Consider the following 15571-nt stretch of genomic DNA (forward strand, 5'->3'; position numbering starts at 1 on the left):
CCTTTAATAGTTGTTTCTCTGTATAGCTACTGTATAGCACAGGGAACGATACTCAATATTTTCTAATAACCTATAAGGGAAGGGAATCCGAAGAAGAACGTATAACATATATATAGTCTGAATATAACTGAATCGCTGTGCTGTACACCTGAAACTAACATGATATTGTAAATCAACTATACTTCAATTTAAAAAAAGGAAAACATTAAAATATAGTTGTTTCTCATGCTTTTCTCTATATAATTAGTGAAGATATATTCATTGGCCGAAGCCTTTGCAGCACTGTCAAGCTCTTGAATTATCAATGTCTCCTCCGTCACAGGCTGTGGGCTTTCTCTCCTGGGCTCCTTCATGTCCCAATTCAGAATCCAACCTTGGCCCAGCCTGTTGGCGGATGACCCTGGTGGCTGCTGAGAAGAGCTTCACAACCTACCTTAAGAATTTCCCAAGTTTTTGGTAACTCTCAAGCACAGCTGGTTAGAGAATAAATTGTCGTGACCTTTCCAAAAAAACAATTTTATTATGGCATCAGAAGCCACCAATTCCACTTTCATAAGTTTATTTTAGGAAAATAATCAGCAGCTAGGTAGGAAGATTTATGTCAGGGATACTCATTATAGGATTTTTTTTTTAATAGTGGAAAACAGAAAAAAACAAAACCAAACAGGGAGTATTTAAGTAACTTAGCTGCTGGTGCAGCCACATAACGGGTGACTTCCAGCCAGCAGAGATCACTTCAAAACATGAAAAAAAAAAAAATCTACCAAAACACTAAGCTAAGTTGTGGGATAGTATGATCTAAATTTTGCAAAAGAAAGACACATTTTTATATGTAAGTTTAAAAAACTAGAATATCTTTAATTTTCTTTATGCGTTTGGGTAAAAACAAAGTTTTCACTTCTACAAGGAGCAAATTACCTCTATAATAAAAAAGAATCAGTAGATATGATTTTTAAAATTTGTCTAAGACTAGGGAACATTTATTCCTAAGGATGGAAAGTACTCCATTCTCTTACAGAATCTAAATCTAAACTTTAAGGTATAGCATCACCTCATGTCTAGTTAGGAACTTACCCATATCTGCTTATTGCGTCATTTGAGAAGGAAAGGTTCGAGGAAAACGGAGCAGGGGGCCGGGGAGTGAAGAGGATCTGTAGGTTCACACGAAGGCATAAGGGAGATTTAGACTCTGGGGACAAAAACCTGGTGGAACCTCACACCTTGGAGAGCGTCCGAGAGGATGTCTCTCGGTGGTCCCAGGGCTCCCCGCCAGGGAAAGCAGTTCCTAGCATCCTGGACTGCCTGCTTCCTGAGAGGGCCGGCAAATCCCGTGACAATCGGAGCCCTGGGGAGACAGAGCCTCCTGCTTGCCACAGTGTTTCTCCCTTCACGCTTTGAAAGCAAATTACGCTTTGCACTTTTCCGTATGCATTTATAAAGTTATTCAGTCCTGTTTGTCTTTTATGGTGAGGTGAGCGACCCTTCCTTCATGGTTTAATAAAACATCCGAAGTCTTCGTGACACCACAGCAAAGCACGGCAAGGAGGGGAGACGGCAGCAGCATTTCAATGAGGGAAGAAATGAGAAATGAGTCCCCAAAGGACACTTAATAAGGAACAGCAAACCTGTCTTTTCAAAAATGCTTCTGGAAATGAGCTTGGCTGTTTTTTCCGGCTGGATGGTTGGCAAAGGGACAGCAGCTGCCAGAGGCAGCAGGAGAGAGTGCTGGGGAGCTGGGACACGCAGATCCATGCAAGGGACCGGCCTTATTACCCCGGCCTTGGGGATGGTCAGACGTTTACCGGGACACCTGCAGGCTGAGCTGGCGGATCAGCACCCTCGGATTCCTGGTTGCAGAAGGTAACGTTCTGGTGACACCTGTGTGTTTCTCATACAGGTGAGTTCTTTCTGTTCCTATCAGACTAAGTAGGGAAAATCCCTCTGTGCTGCAGCCCCTCCCTCCCTCTCCTATTCTTAGATCACCTCGCCCCCGGCTCCTCCAGGAGGAAAGGGCAGAGGGCGGAAGGTAAACCAAGGCTGTCTGCTACAGTGCCCTCGCCTGCCCGCCCCAGATAAATGTGCGCGAACGCGCGCACACCATGCTATTGTGTTCCAACATCCTTTTATTCTTACGCAATCCAGATGTAACCACCCCTAGGGTCCCCAGCCCTGTTTTCTTGAGCTGCTCAGTCGCCATGGCCTGGCCCCGGCACCCCCCCCCCCCCGCAGGTCCACCTTGCCATCAGCAAACGGTCTGCACCTTCCAATAGGCGAAGCTTTGAAAGTATACTCTTTCCTTTAACATAATCAAATTCTTGGCAGACTCGGTCTCAATCGCTGTTGATTGTGGTTTTAAATTATAAGTTTTTTATGTTGGCAAAAGTCATCTCTTTGTGGCTGCAAATTTTCAAACACCTTTTGTGCCTAAAAGGTTAAACGTGGCGACTCTCTTCTCAGCCCAGTCATCCACGCATATGCAATTTCTGTGGACGCACATCCCCAGGCGCTGGGGGCTAGAGGTAAAGAGAGAGGCACCATCTTGGATTGACTGTGTTTATTTTACATTGAGAAGAGGCTCAGTTATGAAATTTGTGCTTAGGACTTAAGAATGTCTGTGTGTGCTAAGATCGCTCGGTTTTCAAAATCGTGCAGTCTCGGGAGAGACTGCTGGGAGTCCCCCAACTCCTCCTCTCCTGTGCTGACAGAGCCTTGACTGGACACGTGGGCACCTGACTAGGGACTCGGTCTCCCAGCCTCCTTTGCAGCCGGCGTGATCATGTGACTCATCCCCCAGCCTCCTTTGCAGCTGGCGTGATCATGTGACTGGGCTCTGGACCAGGGAAGACCAGGAAAGACCAGGGGAGCGTGGATGTGCCTGCATACTTTCGCCTCCCGAGGAGCCAGGACACAGACCTGGCTGCGGCCTGCACTGACCACAGAGATGAGGACGATGCCCCAGGGACAGTGCACCCTGAGATGGGTGGAGCCTGAGTCCCGAACAACCCGGTGGGTAGGGAGCCCCCCTCACAGCTGGACTTCCGTGAGAGTGGGCGGGGTTATTTTTTAAAGTTAGGGCTGGGGGGTCGGTTACAGCAGCTCTGCCTATTTCCCCTGGCCCACTGCCTCCCTCCCGCCTGCATCCCTGCATTCCCGGTTCCGCCACCCAGCTGTCTGCGGACCTTAGAACCACCGGGAACAGTGGGGTGGGAGTAGGGGGGCGCACCCACCCATCCCTTCCCCTAGCAGCCCAGGGAGGCTGACTCACAGCCCTGGGAGCGTTCTGAGCGGAATGAAGTGGTCATTTCAGGCCATCGAGTCCATGCTCCTGGCTTCAGTAGCTGTTGTGTTCTTGTCAGCCGACGCTAAAATCTTACAAGCACATGAAGACAAGGAAAGGACAGGACAGCCAGTTTCTGAAACACATTTTTACCCTTGCCCCAGGCGGACAAAGCTGGGACGTAAGCAGGTTGACAACACGACCCTAGCGATTACTGCTCCGGTATATCCGGCCCAGGCGCGGGACTAGATCCTCATATGCATTATGTCATGTGTTCCTCTCGGGGGCCTCGGGCTGGGAGTGTCTTCCTCATTTAGGAGGCCAGGAAGCTGGACACGGAATCACTAGCAGGAGGCAAGGCTGCCGACTGTGTGAGCAAGGGGAACATAGCAACGTCGGAAAAACTTAACGTGGCAGAGTTTTAGTCCCCAAAAAGCATGTACTGTAAACCATGTCAGGGGAAACTACGCCAGGGCTCAGAGTAGCCAAGTAGGAATTGATCTAGATTTTGCTTTTCATCTTGGTTGTCAGAATGGCCTAGAGAACCTTTGCCTTTATTTCACACCAACAGCAGGGGGCCAAGGTTCATGATGACAAAGTAGTGGATTTTCCTGGGTGGTGAGAATTAGGATGACACTTCTGAGACTTACTGAGTCTCGTTTTCTGAGGCAAGGCTCTCCCACGGGCCGTCACCACCACAGTCACTGCCCAGGACCCCACAGGAACAACTCAGCACCCAGGGTTTGGGGGAAGTCCAGGGCCAGAGAGAAGATGAAAACATAATACAGAGAAGCAGTGGTCGCCCTGCAGGCATCAGGGAAGGAGACAAGGACTTGCTATTTCTGTAGTATTTTAAGAAGTTCCTTGAAGGCCTAGCGAGGCTGAAGAGAATCAGGAAGTCGGCAGAGTGAAAGTCAGAGGTGAAGCTAACTGTCTGGAATTATCTAGCAGGGTGGGGAGCTTTTAAAAATGTGGGCGCCTTGCTGTGACCCTCCCACTGCCCAATCTCCCGTTGTCATCAGTAATGCCCTTTAGTCATTGCAGCTCAGCTAGTGGCTTACAGGTTCTGGACTAGACTTCCCGAAGTGGGTGTATCTTAGGAGGTGTCCGGCCCCAGATTCTTGGTGTACTAGTCGTGGCTCTGGCGCTAATTTTGGCAAGAAACACAGTCTTATACACCGAAAGAGCAATAATACTTTACTTAAAATATATACAAAATTATTACTTTGAAACATATATATTACTATCCAACACACATCAAATAACACTGATTGATGTAAATTTTGGTACCTTCATTCGTTCAGTTTTGTGATTTCTCCTTTACACGAGGCTCCTGTAGAACGTTCTCTTAAATGCCCACCGGAGGGGAGGCGCCCAGAGGCCTCGTCCCCGTGGTGGTCTGGCTGTGCTCTTGGACACCCCTGAGGCTGTGCAACTCTGCCTCGCGGCGGGCACTCGGGACACAGAAGTGAGGGGACCCACCTCGATCAATCACATGCCACTGACGGTCTTCAGCCAATCTCTACGTCTCTCCTCTCTCCTCTCTTGTCTGTCTCCCTCTCCTCTCTCTCTTCTCTCTCTCTCCCCCTCACTCTAGGTATACAATGGTCTGGGGGGGTCTGGGCCTGGGTGTAAAAGGAGGATGAAGTTGGTGAGAAAAAGTGCCAATTATTGGGGCTTCCCTGGTGGCGCAGTGGTTGGGAGTCCGCCTGCTGATGCAGGGGACATGGGTTCGTGTCCCGGTCCGGGAAGATCCCACATGCCACGGGGCGGCTGGGCCCGTGAGCCATGGCCACTAAGCCTGTGCGTCCGGAGCCTGTGCTCCGCAACGGGAGAGGCCACAACAGTGAGAGGCCCGCGTGCCGCAAAAAAAAAAAACAAAAAAAAAAAAACAAGTGCCAATTATTTTCGGAAAAGCCCTCGTCTGGACTTAGGTTAATGTGAGTTATGTTATCTTTCTTTTTTGCTTCTGTCACAGCAGGAAAGCATGGGAATGGGGAGCTGGGCTCTTCATACAACCTTGGAAAGGAAATGAGAAGAAAAACACAAAGGGGAGCGTCTGTGTTTGAGTTACGGTTATCCTGAGATAAATCAGACATGTGCCTTTGGGCCCAGACGGGCGTGACTCTCACCGTCCCCTACAGTGCCTTGCATGTCGTAGGCACTTAATAAATGCTCACTGCGTGGATGGATCTGGTGACTACAAGTGGAAAACACGCACATGGCAGGGATGTGGGAGACCCTCTAGGCCTGCTTCCTCGCTTGGCAGATGGGGAAGCTGAGGCCCACAGAAGTGGGGGTGAAACGAGCCAGGTCATGTGACTAGTTCCTGATGGAGTTCGACTTAGAACCGTATTTTCTAAATTGCTCCTTAAATTTCCCAGTCTCTTCAGATCTGAAGCTGTAAGGAGAGCTCCGTGGACTCGACCATGTGCCCTGACCGCAGGAAAGTCACCTCCCCCATCAGAAGCTCCCAGAGGTAAAGGGGGCCCTGGGTGTCGAGGCCGGGCGTACGGGACAAGCAGCAGGTCCCCTCTAGGCAGCTGCCCTCCTGGGACCCCAATCCTGCCTGGGCTGGGGGACCACGGTCCCGGGGAGGTGGCCCCGACAGCAGCGGCCAGACCCCTGCGGCCCTGAGTGAGGTAGAGGAACACAGAGGTCAGTGGGAGTGGGTCGTTGCGTCCCCGCCGCAGGTCCCGGGACGGGGTGAAGCGGCAGCCTCAGCGCGTCGAGAGGAACATGTAGACAGAGCCCCCGACCGCTTCTGGGGCTGAAAGCAAGTCGCTGCAAGTACTTGCTGAAAAGACGGATCACAGGAGAAGGAGTGTGGTTCCTGCTCACGGGGACAGACAGAATGAGGACAAAGGGGTCCCGGGAACCAGAGGCGAGAGAGAGGGAGGGGGCAGGGGCTGTCACGGCAGGCAGGGAGGTGACAGGCTTCAGGGTGAGGGTCCAGTGGGCCGGTCCAGGGAGGAGGGTTGAGGATGTGCGCTGGGGTGGGCTTGTCATTTCCGCTGAGCTGCCCCCGAACATTCTCTGGGCTTCAAGCCACCAAGGCCTCCCACGTGTCACACGGGGGCCGCTGAAAAGCCCAGGGGCTCCTCTGCTTCCCGCGTGACTTTGGTTTATAGAACGGACGATTCGGCCTCGTGCAAAACGCACATCTGAGGCCTGTGAAGAACCTGGCACGTTTGCACAACGTACGCCGTACACGCAGACGCCTCCGAAGAACGCTGGCGACAACACACGGACTGATGACCCAGCGGTGAACCACCTGGGTTTCTCGCGTCAGAACACGGCACCACGGCTGTCCGCGAGGCAGATCTTGAGAGAGCTCTTTAGACAGAGCTTTCCTCCTGCCCCGCAGCCAACCTCCCTCCTGCTCCCCTCGCCTCCCTAACGCTGGGACTCCTTCATCACCCACCCGCTTCCCCTTTTGTCGTGACGGCCGTCCAATTTCCATCAGACCCGCAGGGAGAACAAAAATAATTCATCGTGCCAACCTGGGAGCCGCAGCTCACCCGGTAACAGATGAGTCCCTTTGTGCTTAATTAAGAGGCCCCCCCAAGTGCTGACTGCACGGGAGTCCCAGGAAGCCGCGCGGGGGGCAGGGGCTCACCGCCACCCCCTACACGGCGGACTGGTTTTCGGTGCACGCGTAGACGGTGCTCGGCTGGATTCGCCTCCGGATCCGCTCAGGCACTTTGGGGAGGGTCTGGAAGGTCTGGGGCAGCAGCTCCAGGCAGGCCTCGCGGAACTTCTTGATTCGCCAGCAGTAGACGATGGGGTTGAAGACGGACTTGAGGTAGCTGAGCCCCAGGATGCAAGAGCTGGTGGCGTAGAAGGAGGGGCCGCAGTAGAACCTCCGGCTGAACACGGACAGCAGGCTGTAGACGGAGTGCGGCAGCCAGCACAGCGAGAAGCCCACGAAGAGGATCAGGATGGTGGTGAAGGCCTTGGTTTTGAAGCTCAGGTCCAGGCTGACCTGCTGCTGCCGCTGCAGCCGCCGCAGGCCGGCGCGGGGCAGCCGCCGCAGGTCCAGGCTGTCCGACTGGTTGTGCACGCGCACGGCGTTCTTGCGCACCGTGTGCAGGATGCCCAGGTAGGAGCCGAGCATCACGGCGAAGGGCGCGAAGAAGGCGGCGCCCAGCAGCGCCAGCACGTAGGCGCGGCCGGCCGGCAGGTCGGTGTAGCCCAGCACGCACTGCGGCGCCCGCGCCGGCACCTCCACCAGCGGCCAGGCGGCCAGCGACGGGGCCGAGACGCAGAAGGACAGCGCCCAGGACGCGGCGATGATCACCTTGGCCCTGCGGGGGTTCAGCCTGTCCTGGCGCTGGACGATGATGAGGAAGCGGTCCACGCTGATGATGAGCAGGATAGCCACGCCCTCCAGGACGAAGAACCAGTAGAGCGCGGCCGAGAGCCGGCAGAAGGAGTCCCCGAAGCGCCAGCGGACGGTGACGAGGGTGGCGGCGGCGAAGGGCGCGCAGCACAGGGACAGCATGATGTCCGAGAAGGCCAGCGTGGCCAGCAGCAGGTTGATGGCGGAGCGCATGGCCGGCCTCTGGTACACGATGATGCAGACCACGGCGTTGCCGAGCAGCCCCACCACGCCCGTCAGCATCATGAGGACCGCCAGGGACACCCTGAGGGGCGCCGGCGGCGCGGGGGGCCCGGGGTCCGCCGCGTGGCTCCCGCTGGGCAGCAGGTATTCGTAGGTCTCGATGGACGAGCGGTTACAGGCCATCGTGGAGGAAATCCTGGAGCCGGGGCAGCAGGGAGAGGAAGGGGCCTCAGCGCCTCGGGGGCGGCAGCCTTCTGTCTGCCGGCTGCATCTGCCTCCCGGTTGTCTTGGATCTGGAGGGCGCTGCAAAAGCTGGGAGGAGCCTCCCTCTTCGGGAGCAACTGGCGGGGATTTGCGATTCATCAATCACAGCCTCATCATCTCCGTGACAACCGACTGTGTCCGCAGCTTTCTACTCGGACGCTCTCAGCGGCCTGGAGCAAAGCAGCACGGAAGAGAACGGGGTTAGACCTTCCAAGCACGGGTTGAACAGAGCATTTTTTGCCTTTTACAGGTATTTTAAACATCAGAGTGGCGGTGACTCACTCACTTCCCACGTGGGATAAGGCTTGGTCTTCACAAATACGCCGAGCCTTGTCACATCACCCGGGAAACCCGATTAGACCCACCTTGTGGGGGACCAGACTTTGTAACCAACATCTCCATAATCGGCAGGTATTTTATAACTTGAATTATAAACAGCCTGATCCAGTGAAGCTTCGGACAAGGCAACCCCCAGTAGAAAGCCAGCGCCATGAGGGCAGGGTCTTGTCTGTGTTGTTTGCTGTGTCCCCAGCGGAGAAGATGCTCAACAGAAATTTTGTGGAGTAAATAAATGGTAGTTGATGCCGCTATTTGTTTTACGTGTGGACTCACATGCAGTTGTAAGAAATAATCCAGCAAGATCCCATGTACCCTTCCCCCAGTTTCCCCTAATGGTAACACTTTGGATAACTAGTGCTGCTAGAATGTTACTTTTGGAAACACTGATGAAAAGGAGGACACTCTCCCCCTAGATAAACCCTTTTAAAGGGTGCTATTGGGGCTTCCCTGGTGGCCCAGTGGTTAAGAATCCGCCTGCCAATGCAGGCGATACAGGTTCGATCCCTGGTCCAGGAAGATCCCATGTGCCGCGGAGCAACTAAGCCCGTGCGCCATAACTACTGAGCCTGCGCTCTAGAGCCCGGGAGCCACAACTACTGAGCCCGTGTGCCACATCTATTGAAGCCTACGTTCTAGAGCCCGCAAGCCATAGCTACTGAGCCTGTGAGCCACGTCTACTGAAGCCCGCACGCCTAGAGCCTGTGCTCCGCAAAAAGAGAAGCCACTGCAATGAGACGCCCGTGCACCGCAACGAAGATCCAACACAGCCAAAAATTTTTTTAAAAAAAGGATGTTGTTCTCTTTCATTTCTTGTTTCTTTCATGGGTGTGGCAAGGATGGTGTTCTGTAGCTCAGTCCAAAGTCAGCTTGCTTGAGCAGGTGAAATCCACCACTTTCCCATCAGTGGGCGCCTCCGGAAGGCTGCTTAACCTCTGCTGGTGTAACCTCCTCGTCTGTAACATACAAATTCCATAGCTTCCCACTGACCGATGACTTGGCAGGCTGTCCACTTGAGGCTGAAGGAATGTCCTCGCAGAGACTGGGAGACGTCGCTCCTTCTGGCACTCAGCATTGCTGGGTTAGGTTGGAAGTGGATTTGATTCTGTTCCTTCACAGGTGACAAGTTATGGCCTCTTGAAGGCTGGATATTTTCTTTCTGAAAAATGTTTACAAGGCAGTGTCTAGATATGAGTCTTTTCTTGTTTGTTGTGCTGGGAACTCAGTGGGCCTTTTAAATCCACAGCCATGTGCCCCTCAACTCTGGGAAAGTTTCTTCTTTCTCGTCTTTGCTAGTTTTCTCCCTTTTGATCTTTGTGGGGAATACTTAACAGGTAGATGCTGGACCTCACTGATTGGGCCTTAATTTTTCTTTTCTTTTCCCTTATTTTTTTAAAAAAACTTATTTAAAAAATTTTCATTGAAATGTAGTTGATTTACAATGTTGTGTTTCCGTGTGTGTGTGTGTGTGTGTGTGTGTTTAATTTCTCTGCTTTGGACTCTTTTTTACACTGTGCTCCGAGGGGTTTTTTGACTTTATGTTTAGTCCTATCTAATTTCTGACTTTGGAAGTCATGTTTTTAAATGTCAGGGTGTTCCTATCTTCTGTGTCTTTTGTGCAGCTCTTCACTCGTTGAGGGATATACGCTCGAAACTCTCCAGGTTACTAGAGGTGGTATTTTAAGTTCTCTTCATTTTTTTCTGAACTTTTTCTGGTTCCTCTGGAGTCAGGGCCTCAGTTTCTCTCTTTTTTTTTTTGTGTGTGGTACGCGGGCCTCTCCCTGCTGTGGCCTCTGCCGTTGCGGAGCACAGGCTCCGTACGCGCAGGCTCAGCGGCCATGGCTCACAGGCCCAGCCGCTCCGCGGCATGTGGGATCTTCCCGGACCGGGGCAGACTGCCCCCAGTGGCCCCCCTGCCCTGGGAACTGGGCAGGATGAGGACTCAAGGTCGCTAGCGTGAGGAGGACAAGCAGTCTTAAAGAGAAACTGAGGGGCTTCCCTGGTGGCGCAGTGGTTGAGAATCCGCCTGCTGATGCAGGGGATGTGGGTTTGAGCCTTGGTCTGGGAAGATCCCACATGCCGCGGAGCGGCTGGGCCCGTGAGCCATGGCCGCTGAACCTGCGCGTCCGGAGCCTGTGCTCCGCAACGGGAGAGGCCACAACAGTGAGAGGCCCGCGTACCGCAAAAAAAAAAAAAAAAAAGAATGTTGCAGTAGAGAATGTAGGTGACTAGAGTGGCCATGGAACCAGGAGGCTGGGCAAGCAGCTTCGGGCTGCACCAGGCCCCCGGGAAAGTCCCACTAGCCATGGGGGGGATCACGTGGGCAGTGACCAGCTTGGGCTGGTGCAGGCAGTGCCCACCAGGAGCCAAAAGAACACATGTGACCAAGTGGAGATTCCTGCCGCAGGTGGTGGTCCAGGAACGAAAGCATTCGGAGACTGGAATGGTTTCTTCTTTCCTTTACCTTCTGCCAGAGACAAACTGTTGAGCCAGGTGAGCATCAGACCTGTAGAAGCTTCCAGAGACACCTCAGCTGATGCTTCTCTTTTTTGGAAGCCCTCCTGCTTTCCACTTCCTCATGCCTACTTCTTCCTCTGTGCTGGCAAGAAGCATCTCTTTCCAACTTCCCTAGAGTTGTCCTTATCACAGAGATCTCAAGTTGAAGGGCAGGGGTGATGTAGGAATCTAGGAAGCCTCAGACCACTTAGTTAAAAGGCTCTGCGGGTGGCAATGTCTTGGTGATGTTAGCTCAGGTCCACAGCCCCTGGCGCTCCAGGCGTAGACCCTGCCTTCCGAGCATACCCGGAACGAGTTCATATCTGTGGTGGGAACAGTCATCCAGACTTGTGGAGGCTGAGCTGTATAATCAGAGATCTGGTGTAAGTGAGAAGTATCTCTCTGCAGACGACAAATGCTTGTGTTAGCACGATACAATACTTCTGTGCCTCAGTTTTCCAATCTGTGAAATGGAGATAACTACACATCTACCCCCAGGGTTGTAAAAACATGTGCAAGACCTGGTACAAAGAAGGGCATTAGTAAATAATGAATCAACTAGTCGTTAATACATTAATCCACATCCCTCATTGTTTCAAGTTTATGGATTTCTGTCTCTTGGATTAAAGAACAAGAACCATGACAGGCATGCATAAAGCCCTCATGGATTAAGTCCTTCTTGGAGCACAGAATAAGGGGTCACTGAGTAAAAGACACATCCCTGTGTGTCCATGTGTCTGTCAGTCCTGGCTGAACCCTTCACCTGCTCCCTTCTCTACGCTGTAAGAGCAGATCTTCCCTACAACATAATTACAGGGGGTGATTTCATGCTTAACCAAAGGAACAGATGGTGCAAGGAATTCTTTTTTTTAATGTGTGTCTTGAGGTTGAATCAGATTAAAATTGTTTGGGCTTCTGGGCAGCAACTTGTCTCAGATATTTTAATTTAGCGTTTTGGTCACAGTCCTGTTGCTAATACCCAGATCAACAGCACTTTTCTTACCAAGAGCTCGGGCACACTAAAGATCAAAGTGAGAGGCAACAGGCGAACAGGAAATGTTCCAGTACCTTCTTTAGTCTGACCCAGCATTACCGCCTCTCTGGCGATTTTCACTCGGAGGGGTGGGGTCATGATGGGAATTACAAGCCGAGGAAGAAGCGAGATGGGAACGGAACCATTTCAAGGTACTTACTGTAGCTCCCATGCCATCAATCCCACCTTGGAGCTGGGCGGTCGTGCAGGTGTTGAAGATAAATAAGCATCTTGAACTGAGGTTTAACAGGTCCGCTGACCGTGTGCTCAATGGACTGTGTCTACGCAAAGGATGGAGGGAGCTTTCGGCCGTGCGCAGGGAGGAAACACTGCCGTCTGTACGCTGAACTGACCACGGCATCGCCTAAAGCTCCTTCAGCCACTCCTGGGGTCCTGCCGCTGCTCTGCGCGGAGAGCTGGCCCTGCCCACCATCCACGTGTGCCGTTCAGATGCATCCACGAGCAGCTCACCTTCGCAGAAGTAGTGCCAGGTAGAGCGAGCCAAGACCCGAGGCCGGTCCCCGGTGCCGAGGCTCCGAAAGGGGGCCCGACGTCGGTAGGATCAGAGCGGGAGTGAGCGCAGTTCCTTGTCCGTGATGCCGACGCGCAGAGAAAAGACAAACAGTGCCTCCACCGAGCCAACCAAGATGCAGCGCAGAGAACCCTTAGGTGAGGGCACACCTTCCGGTAGGTGAAGGCGCAGAGAACCCTTAGGTGAGGGCACACCTTCCGGTAGGTGAAGGGTGGAGGGTGAGGGAAGGTGTCTTTCCCTGCTCCGTAAGTATGACAGCTCTGCGGGGGACCACCTGGTGGTACCCTGGGAGGTTACCTGGGCCAGGGGCAGCCGCAGGATGCTGCGAGGCTCTGGGACCTGGCCAGCCTGCCTGCCTCCTTCCCCTCCCTCCCTCCCTCCTTCCTTCCTTCCCCCCTCCCTCCTTCCTTCTCTCTCTCCCTCCCCTCCCATCCCTTACTCCTCTCTGTGTGTCTGTCCGTCTCTCTCTTTTCTAGCTTTTAAAACTTCTTATGATGGTACATTGCAAACCTATAGAAAAGTAGAAAAATTAGTATAACAGAGCCCCATTTGGCCAAGGTTTTTTTTTTTGAGGTACACGGGCCTCTCACTGTTGTGGCCTCTCCCGTTGTGGAGCACAGGCTCCGGACGCACAGGCCCAGTGGCCATGGCTCACAGGCCCAGCCGCTCCGCGGCATGTGGGATCCTCCCGGACCAGGGCACAAACCCGCATCCCCTGCATCGTCAGACAGACTCCCAACCACTGCACCACCAGGGAAGCCCTTGGCCAAGGTTTTGAGATATGTTTTTCCCATTTCCTTCCATTGAGGTAGGAGCAGCTCTGCACGTCCTTGTCACCAAACACCTCCTGTCTTGGCTTTTTAAAAAAAATTATTTAATTTATTTATTATTTTTGGCTGTGTTGGGTCTTTGTTGCTGTGCACGGGCTTTCTCTAGTTGTGGCGAGCAGGGGCTACTCTTGCGGAGCACGGGCTCTAGGTGTGCAGGCTTCAGTAGTTGTGGCGTGCGGGCTTCAGTAGTTGTGGCTCACGGGCTCAGTAGTTGTGGCTCATGGTCTCAGTAGCTGTGGCTCACAGGCTCTAGAGTGAAGGCTCAGTAGTTGTGGCGCACGGACTTAGTTGCTCTGTGGCATGTGGGATCTTCCCAGACCAGGGCTTGAACCCATGTCCCCTGCATGGCAGGCGGATTCTCAACCACTGCACCACCCGGGAAGCCCCTGTCCTGGCTTTTGTTTCCAACGTAAAACCCGGAGATTCTGCTGGGTTTTCTTGGAGAGCGGAGAGCAGGCTGAGAGGCAGAGGAGTGTCCTGATAGACAAGGAGAGGAACACCAGCCCAGGAGAGGTTCCTAGGGGACAGGTTCGGCGGGGAGTGGGTACACAGAGGGCTAGGGGTTCTAGAACCTCTCCGAGCTTCTCCAAGGATTTGACCGTCCTAGTAACGATGGTCCTGCAGCCAGAGATCAGTCCTTGATAGGATGTCACTGACTGTATTGCAAACGTGTAGTTTCAGGTAACAGATCTCCTCTTAGCTGGTAACATGCAGCTCTGAGTTGATGGGAAGGGACAAAGTCTAAAATGGTTTTCTTCCTTTTCCATTTTCAAAGTCCGACATGAAGAGACCATCCAGGCTGTAACCTGAGATGGAGCTCGCTAGAACCCAGAGAGGGAGGGAACGCAGTGTGCAGGCAGAAGCCCCTGGACTGGGCAGAGGGTTGCTGGGAGGGCAGCAGGGCCGGGCAGAGGGCAGAGCTGAGCCAGGGGAAGACTTCCTGGCAACTGGGAGGTTAAGCACTAGCATGGGTTCTCAGTGGAGGCTCTTATCTCTTTCCTTGTTGCCCCTAAAACAGAATGGACTCAAGGCAGGTCCACATGGAGGCAGCAGGGTGTGTCATCACCTGTGCTGTCTGAGAAAAAACAATGCACAACCTAAAAGTTGAGAGTTATGTTTTATTTGGCGGACGAAACTGAGGACTTAAGCCCGGGACACAGCATCTCAGATCACTCCGAGGGACGGCTCCGAAGAGGCAAGGGGATGGGGGTGGGGGTGGGGCCAGGATATATGGGAGTTTCTGCAACACAGACCAGGTAGTTGGAACATCAGAGGATTACGTGAAGAAAGCCAGACATCTCAAGTGAAGGAATGTAGCGCTTTTCTCTGCATGGGAAGATGCAAGAGTCTTGACTCACTGAAATCATTCCTTTGATCTGCACCTCAGCCATCTGGGGCCAGTGTCCTGTGCTTTCTCATCCTGAGTCTTCCCAGGGTGCACCTTCCAGGTGGCTGCAGTCTGACGGCTGCTAGATGGGGGAGCGTCCTGTTTCTATCCCGAGTTCCCGCAGGGCTCACCACTGGGGCACCTGTAGTGTGATGGCTTGATGGCTGAAGCATCCTTTGTTTACTGATACGGCAGGTGGCACTTGTAGTTCACACGTTTGGGGTCGGTGCAGCCCAGAAAGCCCGTGTCACTGTTGGGTGTTCAGGGAAATGACGGCCCCTCCTCACATGATGGCAACAGCAGCTGTTCCCCATCTTCAGACCCCACCTGCTGTCTCCTTGCAGCTCCTCTGTGCATCTCTGCGTCCTCTGAGCGAAGGCGGGCGCTGGCCTTCCTGGGGCTGTGCCCTGGGTGCCTGGAGAGTGTCCCTGGGGCGGGACCACCGCCCGCTTCGAAGAACAAACCCTCAAAGCACTGGGCCGGAGACCAAGCCCTTCTTAGGGAACTGTTTTCCAGAAATACTAAAGTCAAGTACGCACTACACACAGGCACGTCTACATTTTACTTCACAGACTTAGAAATATGTATTTAATCTCCAATAGAATTTGCCGTCTCTTCTGGTGGGAAACCTGGTGGACTTCACAGACTTAGAAATATGTATTTAATCTCCAATAAATTTGCCGTCTCTTCTGGTGGGAAACCTGGTGGACTCTTTCTCTGAAGTTGTGGTTATTGCTTCAGGTAACCAACTGGCATCTGAGATATTGGACTTTTATTTCTTACTACGGAAAAACACACTGGTTCACAAACACCCAACCTAGGGAATGAAGCCGGTTTGGGCAGATGGAGAAG

At 53.0% G+C, this 15571-nt stretch overlaps 1 protein-coding gene across 1 annotated transcript; it reads right to left on the reverse strand.

The window, feature by feature from the left end:
- Positions 1–4454: 4454 nt before the first annotated feature.
- On the reverse strand, positions 4455–8204 carry GPR45 (G protein-coupled receptor 45). Its single transcript, XM_004277731.4, has one exon. It carries the CDS (start codon positions 8202–8204, stop codon positions 6906–6908), a length of 1299 nt encoding a protein of 432 aa, XP_004277779.2. The 3' UTR covers positions 4455–6905.
- Positions 8205–15571: the final 7367 nt, after the last annotated feature.

Source organism: Orcinus orca, chromosome 13, assembly GCF_937001465.1.
Source record: "Orcinus orca chromosome 13, mOrcOrc1.1, whole genome shotgun sequence".
Classification (NCBI taxonomy): Eukaryota; Metazoa; Chordata; class Mammalia; order Artiodactyla; family Delphinidae; genus Orcinus; species Orcinus orca.